Source organism: Fonticula alba (assembly GCF_000388065.1).
Source record: "Fonticula alba strain ATCC 38817 unplaced genomic scaffold supercont2.1, whole genome shotgun sequence".
In the NCBI taxonomy this organism is placed as follows: domain Eukaryota; order Rotosphaerida; family Fonticulaceae; genus Fonticula; species Fonticula alba.
In genome coordinates, this window is record NW_009242971.1 from 4,012,434 (window position 1) to 4,021,516 (window position 9,083).

A 9,083-nucleotide genomic window follows, 5' to 3' on the forward strand; every position below is an offset into this window, starting at 1 on the left:
CCTAGCCATCCGCCTCCCCGATGCCTACTCTGAATCCACGCCAGTGGCTGTCGCCCAACAACATGCCGGAGCTACAGGCCAGCCCTCTGGCCAATGGCATGCTCAGGTCCGATGTGGCGCTCATTTTCTATCTCGCCGTGCCGGCGGTCTTCCTGGGCCTGTACATGAGCCGGCTGCGACATGAGCCGATCCGCACCCGAGGCGTCTTGTCGCACTTGATCTCCAACATCTCCGGCGGTCTGACCGTGGCCGCGGTCTTGGCCTCTCTTCACCCCATCAGCTGCCATTTTCCCTTCATCTTCATCAACTCCATGCCCACGCTGTGGGTGCTGGTGCGTGCCCATCGCCCGGAGGCCGGCCTGCCGCCCTGCCGACATCGCCGACGCATCTTGCCTTGCCTTGCCTTTGGAGCGCCACCCGCCGGCCACTCTTCGGCACCCGCTGCCAGGCGCTTTTCGCGCGCCACGGGCCCGGGAGATGCCCGCGACCTCCCGGTCGGTCGGTGCCCTGATAGCGGCAGTGAGTCGGGAGCAGCGGGGCCGGAGAGGGGGAGGCGGGGGAGGCCTGTTCAGACGGTTTGCGAATTTGGCCTTTTACTCGCCCCACAAGCCGCCAGTTAACCCGAGCCCGAGAATAGCCCCTCCTCCTGCGCGGGCTCTACCTCTACGCGGACCACGAGTTCCATGCGCTTACATTTAAGCTGCAGCATCTCCTGCCGCAGGACCGGATCTATTCCTCGGCCCGGCGGAAGAATGTCGACCACTCGTCCGATACATTGGCCTTCACACGGCAATCCAGCGTACACGACATCAAGCTGCACCAGCTCCCGGGACCGGGGTATGGCATGGACGGCATGGCCACCTCGCAGGCCACCGAGGGAGCGGCCGGGGCCGGCGGCCCGCCCATCAACCCGGCCCCCTCCAGCGGGTCCATGGCGATCATCATGCGCGAGAAGGCCCTGCTGCACAAGGGGTCGGCCGGCGGGTCGGCCGCCGATGGGGGCTTCCACACGATGACCTCCTCCTCGTCCTCCTGCGGCAGCCAGCACTTCGAGGGGGACTCCTCGGGCTTGACCTTCCTGGACTCGAGCAACATCTCGGAAACCGAGTGCACCCTGGCACCCCTGGATCGCCCTGGGCGCCGGGAGGGGGACCACTACCGCCGCGGGTCCAGCCACACAACCAGCAGCATCGGCACCATGGCCGGCGGCGGCGGCGGCGGCGGCGGCGGCGGCGGCGGCCCGGATGACGATGACGATGACGACGAGCCGAGCACCCCGGGCCCCGGGGCCCTGGGGCCGTGTGGCCCGGGACCGGTGGTCGGCGGCGCCTCGAGGCCCCGTGGCAGCGGGGCCGCCGGCGCGGCCTTCACCCTCGGCCGGGGCGAGACCCTGTCCAATGGCGAGCCCTCGCGCAATTCCAGCATCCTGGTGCAGCTTCGCCGCGCGGACAAGCTCCGGCGCATGGTGGCCCCCGGCTGGCCGCAGATGGTCATCTTCCTCCTGGCGGTGGCGCTCAACGTCAGCCTGACTTACGCCCTGAGCCCGGTCTTTCCCGGGCGCTCGGGCCGGCCCCGGTACACCGACGATGGGGGCGGCTGCTCGGCCTACATGCTGCCGGTGCTGGCCATCTCGGCCGGCATCCAGGCCATCTTCGGCGTGGTGATGATTTTCCTGCTGTGGACACGCAAGGACGCCTATCGCATCCGCACGGAACTCGCCGTATGTGCCTGGGGACTCTGTTGCCGGCATCGGGGTGGCCCTTGCTTTTCCTTTGGGTGCCCTGGTGTTGTGGGCGGGGGAGGCATTTGATGACGCCCCAAGCGTGTCACCGGTGGATTGGTCCGCCGGGGTGTCCTTCACTTTGTCCCTCCCCTTGTGGTGTTGCCTCTCCCCGCCGGCTCGTACGCTTCCTGACATGCCCTGCGTCCCTGTGGGATTTTTCCCCCTCTGCACCGCCCCCCCCCCCCGTGAAGGTCTTCGGCTTCTTTGCCACGGGGGGCTTTTTTGTCTTCGTCCTGGCGGCCCTGTATCAGGACCCGGTCTTCTCGGCGGCCGCCATGCACACCGTGTGTGCATGCATCTCCGGATCGACCCTCTGGACGAATGTCTTCCCCTATGCGCTGTCCTTCACCAAGTTCTTCCGGCGCCTGACGTACGTGTGCCCGTGCTGTGGCGGTGATGGGGCCGGGGGTCTGGCCTATGAGTGGAGTGGGCGTCCAGACGAGGAGCCAGAAGCAGGGGAGGCCGGCCCGAGCCCTTCGCCGTGCCCCACGGCGAAGGGCGACCCCCAGACCTGGCGGTGAGGACTGGCAAGCGCCAGGGCCCGGGAGGATATCGATCTCGTGTCGGCATAGTGCATGCGCGCGCGCACACACATTTAGATGGATAGATGTGGATATCTACCGATCCAAAAGACACCCTTTCAGATGCCCTCACATATCCTGGCTACTCGGCTCTCTTAGCCCCGGCCTCCTGCCCCGGCCGCCCTTTGCCGCGCGCTCTTGTCGGCCTCCGGGTGACGGCAGGCATGGGGAGCCGAGGCGAGGGGATGCGAGGGGCTGGGCGACGCGGCCCTTCATGTAATAACACATACACACTCCCATGACCCACCTTCATCCCCACTCCCTCTCTCTCTCTCTCTCCCTCCCGGTGTCTGCCTCGCCTCCGCCCTGTCTCTCTACCACCGGGCCGTGCCCGGGCGCATATCATCCCTTGCACAGCTTCTTCGCGGATGAGGCCCGGCGTCAGCGGGCCTACAACGCCAGCCGGCCGCCCAGCAGCCGGCCGCCCGGCGAGCAATCCAACTACACCCTTGCCAGCGGGGCGACCACTACCACTACCACCACCACTGCCCGGCAGTTGAGCTCGGCCGACAGCCAGTCATTTGGCGGAGGCCTGGCTCCGGACGTCGTGGATGGCGGCCACTATCCGCTGGCATCGGCCCTGGCCGACCTGCCGGAGGGCCTCGGCCCCGGGAGTCCGATCAGTCCGCAGTACTATCTCGGGCCATTGAACGACGCCATGATGGCCCCGGCCGATGCCCTGGGCGGCGGTGGCCCCGGCGGCATGGGAGCAACGGCGGGCTCGCATTCGGACTCGTCGAACCTGGTGGAATTCTCCGGCGACATGAAGAGATTCACCTTCTCCATGTTCGAGCGCCACTCCTCGCCCGAGGGGCTGGTGGGCTTCTTCAATTTCTGCACCCAATCCTTCAACTCCGAGCAGATGTACTTCTGGAAGCGCGAGACGCACTACCGGAAGTCCTTCTCGGAGAAGTTTGTGACCAGCCGCAAGTTCCTGGACCGGAAAACCTACTATATGGTGCGTGGCCTCGGCCCTTGTGGGCATCCAGAAATGGTGTGGCGGGTGAGCTGTGAGAGATGGAAGAGGGATGGAATGAGAGGAATGAAATGCGAGAGATGGAATGAGAGGAATGAAATGCGAGAGATGGAATGCGAGAGATGGAATGAGAGAGATGGAATGAGAGAGATGAAATGCGAGAGAGAGAGAGAGAGAGAGAGAGATTTACAGAAAGTGAGGGGGAGACCACGGCCGTCCTGTGGCCCTCTTCTCAGAGGGCCTCCATGCACGGGTCTGCTACGGGCAAATTGGCCAGTGCCTGTGGGGGGGGGCCTTCTGTAACCAGCAAAAACACCTCTGCCATGGTCAAAACCACCCTACACGTCCCTGATACTCATAGCACGCTCGCATACGCCCACCATGCTCCAAGGTTGAGCGCTACAAGGAGGCCCTGCAGATCATCCTGGTGTTCATCCTGCCTGGCGCCACACTTTAACTGAACATCGATCACGCGGCCCGGGCCAAGATCATCGAATGCATCCGGGAGATCCCGCCCCCGGCCGAAACGCCGGAACTGGCGGACTTCATCCAGAAGGTCTTCATCAAAATCGACGAGGCCATGTCCCTGCCAGATGCCGGCACAGGCGGCCCCGGGCACGGGCAGGGTGCCGCACACCACCGGTACTCGGCACGCCGGGCCCCCTGGTCCAAGGCCCTGAGCACCTTCAGCGGGGCCGGACGCCGGCGCCAGAGCGCCACGCCTTCTTACCGTCGAGGCTCGGCCACCGGGCCTGGCACCCTGGGCCCGGCCCATGCAGGCCCGTCCGAAGATCCGGAAGCCCGCATCGGTGGCCCCGGGGTGGTCGACGGCGGTGCCGGGGCCCGCGGCATGGCGCCCCTGCATGGGGGCGGGGCCGGTCCTGCCGGGCGCCTGCCAACCGGGCGCATGGTCGGCGATCTGGCCGTCATCAATAGCGCGTCACCGATCCTCGGCACCGCCGACTCAAGCCTCCACGCATCGGGGGGCTCCTCGCAGACCAGCATGTCCAGCACCAGCGGCACGGTCAACCCGCCCGCTGGCAAGGCCGCGGTCTTGGTGGCCGAGGGTCTGCACTCGGCCAAGCAGCCGCCCAGTCCAAGCCCCCAGTCGCCGGGGCTCGGCTCGGACGCCGTCACCCTGCCGTACCCGGCGATGCCACCGATGGTGGCCGGCCACTCGCCGGCACAGCATAGCGCACATGGCGGGTCGCCGCCGGGCTCGCCGCCGGCCCCGGCCTCCCTCGTGGGCCCGGGCTGTGCCTCGGCCTCAGCCACGGCCTCCCCCCGCCTGGACCCCGCGCCAATGGCCCCGGCCGCCGCGCACCCGCCACCGCGATACCTGGAGCCGCTGCATGACCTGATGCTGTACCGGCTCTTTGGGGACCTTCGATATGAAATTGGCAACCAGCTGTCGCACCTGCTCTGTGCCTGGGGCGCCAGCGAGGGCAAGCGCGAGGTCGAGGATGCCATGATCCGCAAAGAGCAGCACGACTGGCGGGCCAAGCAAAAGCAGCTGGAGCGCGCCCGGCGGGCTTCCACCGTGGCCGATCTCGGCGGCTTGGGCTCGGCCCCCGGGGCGATGGTGGTGCTGCAGAGCCCGCCCCCGGCGCCGCTGTCCCCGAGCATGCGACGGATCCGGTCTTCGGAGTCGGTGCTGGTCGGCCTGCCAGGCGTCCGGCCGCCACCGCACGCCACCGGCTCGGCAGCTGGCAGCCGGCAATTCCACCCCCATCCCCACTCGCATTACCACCACCACCACCACCACCACCACCACTCGCCGGCGGATCTGGGCAGCACCTTTGGCGACCATCGGAGTATTGGGCTCCATGCCTCGCACTCGGGCAGCTTCTTCGACCCGGCGGCCGATGGCGCCCCCACGGCCATGGGCGGCTACGCCGAGGCCGGCTCGCCCTTTGACATGATGCGGTCCGATGGGACGGATGGCGCGGAGCACCGCGGCGAGCCCGGGCCCATCTTCGCCTCGCTCGTGGCCACCGGCAGCCCCATCGACATCGAGTTCACCCTGGCCAACCCCACCGCCACCGGCGGGCTGATGGCTCCCAGCCCGAGGACCATGGCTTCGTCTTCCTTCGGCATGTATGCCCCGGCCGCACCGGCAGACCCTCCCCCCGGCCCACGGTCGCCCGGGGAGGCCGGCCACCCTGGCCGAGCTTTCCAGGCAGATGTCCTGCCAGGCACCGCTGGACATCCTGCAGGTCGACGCGGCTCCGCCACCACCCCGGGAGTTGCCGGCGGCGAGAGCACCTCAGCGGATAACTTGCCGGCGCTCATGCGTCCCGGCCAGGACTTCGGTCAGGACGGCCAGCACACCGGCGACAGCCCGCCCGGATCGGACAACTACACCACCATGAACCGCCTGGCCTCGGCGTCGGCTGAACTTTTGACCATCTCCCAGTTTAACCCCCCTCTCCGGCGAACCAGCCACTTGTCGATCATGGACTTTGAGCAGTCGACAGTGCCCACGGCGGCCACGGCTTCGGGGCAAGTGTCAGGAAATGGCTCCCCTCGTGTGGCTTGACGATGCGGTAGTGACCGTCGCACTTGGCTGGCACCTCTCCCGCTCTATCCTCCGTTCCGATGCCTCTTTCGGCAAGGGGCGGGCGAGGGGAGGGGGGGAGGGGGGGGGGGGGCTGGGCGTGTCATATAAAGGCTTCAAACAACTATCGAGCGCGGTATGACTCAACTAAACATTCCATCCCTTCTCCCCTCCGCCCTTCCACACACACCCACACATACATACACATACATACACGCGGCTACAAGGCCACAAGGCCACATTGCCACATTGCCAGCCACCAGACCTTGTGATAATACATGCGGCCGATTTTTCCATCCTACCCATGCGCCGGAAGGGGCTTTGGAGAGGCAAGCCGCAGGACATCCGCTGGTCGCAGGAAGAGCATCGCGGGCGGGCTCCGGGGTGCTGTACCACAGGACATGAGCAGAGGGGCTGGCCGTCGTATTAAAAAAAAAACAGGGACACGCGAAGACGTACCATGCAGGCCAAGAGAGGAGGATGGAAAAAGATTTCATCGGCACATGGTGAGGGCAGCAGGTGACAGGGCATTCGCGGGGCGGGCCGGCGTTCGAGGCACCTGTCCAGGAGGCTGCATGCCTGACCTGGTCGAGTGTCTTTGGATCAGCCACCGAGGTGGTGAATCATGGACACTCCGGAGCGTAGCTAGGTAGGCCAACCCCCTGGCTCGGCCCGGTTGCGCGCGATTGCCACCGGCAGGAACGACCCGACGGCTCGGGGGGCGTGGGCTTCGGAGAGGGGCTGCAGATATCCCGGCCGGACACGGCCGACCAAGCGCACGTTGCGGCAGGTCGTGCCCTTTGTGCACACTGGCACATGCAATGTATATCGAAGTCCCGCGCCCCATCCTGGGAGAAGTGCCCCCGGCCACAGAGCCGGCATGCTCGAAATGCGGGCGTCTGGTACCGAGCTCACCCCCTTTCGATTGCCGCGCATTCCGACAGACCCCTGGCAAGCGGGGCCACCCCGGTCCCGGGAGAGGGCATCGGGCCGGCGGCCGGCCGGCCTCCTTTCCTCGGGGAGTCACCTCCCCGGGGCGCATGGATTTGCATGGGCGCTGCTGTCCCACGACCAGCAGCATGGACACCTACACCCAAACGCATCGGGGAAGAGTGGCCCTCATTCCCCCGAGAGGGCTGTGCACTCAAGACGCCTCGCCAGGCGGGCGGGCGTGCTTCTGCCAGATGGCCTGACCAGGGGGCACCTCCATGCCAAGGCCGGATAGTGCATGCTCGTGGACAGCCCCACCAGCACGGCCCTGCCTTCGGGCCATCGCAACTCCCGTGCATCTGAGCATCTGATGCTTACGCCTTGCCAAAGGGGAGGGCTCATGGATGGGCGTTCCCCCGCTCGAGGATCACGCATTCTGTCGGGTGTCCCGAGGCCCCTCCGGGCCCAGGGTGCCGGATCCCGTCGAGCCGGCCCGCGGGCCTCCGGTTCGCCAGCAGCGACGGGCATCTGGCTGAGACAGCCGAGTCACGCAGGGTGCCCCGGCCCGCCCCCGGTATTCCATCCTACGTGGGGATGACGAACCAGCCAAACAATGGGGTGATGGGGCACCTTGCCATTGTGCGGGCAATGGGGTGCGGGAGCAGCCCGGCAGGGGACCTCCCCAGGGGTACCTTTGCAGCGAGAGGCCCCTTGGCTGGCAAGGATGGAGGTGCCAGGGAATGTCGCCGCAAGGGCCATCCTCCGGCTTAGGGCCATATCCCGGAAGCAGGGCAGCAGCAAAGCAACTTGGCGCGGGCAGTCACCCGCACAGCGGCCTGACAATCCACTCGGCTGGATGCTGATGCTGCAACCTTCGAAGGATGGGGTCGCGCAGAATGGCTGTGTCAAAGCCAGGGGCCATCCAACATCTGGCAAGATCATGGAGCGGCCGGCTCCCCTCCCGAGTTCGGGCACACCCCGAAGGAAGGACCGGGACAGGACAGCACCACCTGGCCGGGCCTAAGCGAGGAGTTCATCGGTCTGGGAGAGTTTCCCGGTGGTCCGTCAGCTGCTCCGGGGGATTGTGCGTGGCGGTCGGGCCGCCAAAGCCTGAGTCCCGGTCCAGGAGTGGTTTCAGAAGAACTGAGGACCGGCAGTCAGGTCCTCAAGCAGCAAGGCTTTTTTTTTCGCACAGACGCGGGCATGCGTCCCGGGGATTGAAGACTTCCAGCCGGAGTGCGCTGGTGAAATAGGTGCGCTGCTGGAGGGAGGGAGAGAGAGGAGGGAGGGAGGGAGAGAGAGAAAGAGAGAGGAGGGAGGGAGAGAGAGAGAGAGAGAGAAAGAGAGAGGAGGGAGGGAGGGAGAGAGGCCCGCGCATGCCGCGGGCGGCCTGCTTATCACCGAAAGGGCTTTGACATCGAGCCAGAGCCGGAGTGTCTAACCATCCTACATCGATGCCCCTCGGCGAGCAGGCAGCGACAAGGGGTGATCGGGGGGGGGGGGGTGATCGGGGAGCGATCCGAGGCGCGATCCGAGGCGCATGATAGGTCCCGTTCGCAGCGCAGCGCACTCGCGTCCCATCATGTCACACGCAGGCCGCCACGGCCGTCGTCGTGTGGGGAGGGACGGGGAGGGGGGGGCGGTCTCCCCCATGCGGGACACCTGCACTGCTGCTGGTTCGGTCAGGCAGCGCGATGAGCAGACGCGGGAGGATCGCGGTGCCTGGACGGCATGGCCCGCGCCCGAGGGCAGGCGATGGGCAAGTCGTCAGATGAGAAGGAGTTATGTCCGTGTCACGTGTCGTGGCTGCTCTGCAAGCGTTGTTTAATCGATAGTCACTGCCTCCGCGAACACCCGCCCGGGTGAGGAAGCGGCTCGGCGTGTTGTTCAGTTTAATCGTCGATGACGATCCCGTGCCATGGCCAATGGTGTTTTAGTACTTCGATAGGCGACACGTGTCTCTTGGCAATAAACTCCGGAGCACGCTCTCAATGCACCTCACACCCAACTTTCCCCGTCGGAGGAAATGGGCCATGAGGGGGGGGGGGGCAGGGGGACAACGCACGGGTGCTGCGCCTTTTGCCCAGCCCCCTTCTCTACCCCCCGCACACACACGCGCCCGACCGTCTGTTTCTCCTGGCCCAGCCCACGCCAGGGGGAGGAGGCCGAAAGAAGCGCCGTGCTCCGGCCCCCGCCGAGTGACCCTGGGCGGGTCGCTCGCCCGGCGAGTGTCGGGGGGATGGGGCGCTGCGCTGT

The 9,083-nt window shown here is 66.5% G+C and overlaps 1 protein-coding gene across 1 annotated transcript; it reads left to right on the forward strand.

Moving 5' to 3' along the window:
* Nucleotides 1–20: 20 nt before the first annotated feature.
* Nucleotides 21–5,879, forward strand: H696_00850 (hypothetical protein; the record flags this gene model as incomplete). Its single annotated transcript, XM_009494735.1, has 6 exons — nt 21–332; nt 638–1,720; nt 1,975–2,153; nt 2,722–3,322; nt 3,702–3,767; nt 3,828–5,879. The coding sequence occupies 6 exons, from the start codon at nt 21–23 to the stop codon at nt 5,877–5,879; spliced, it is 4,293 nt and encodes a 1,430-aa protein (XP_009493010.1).
* Nucleotides 5,880–9,083: the final 3,204 nt, after the last annotated feature.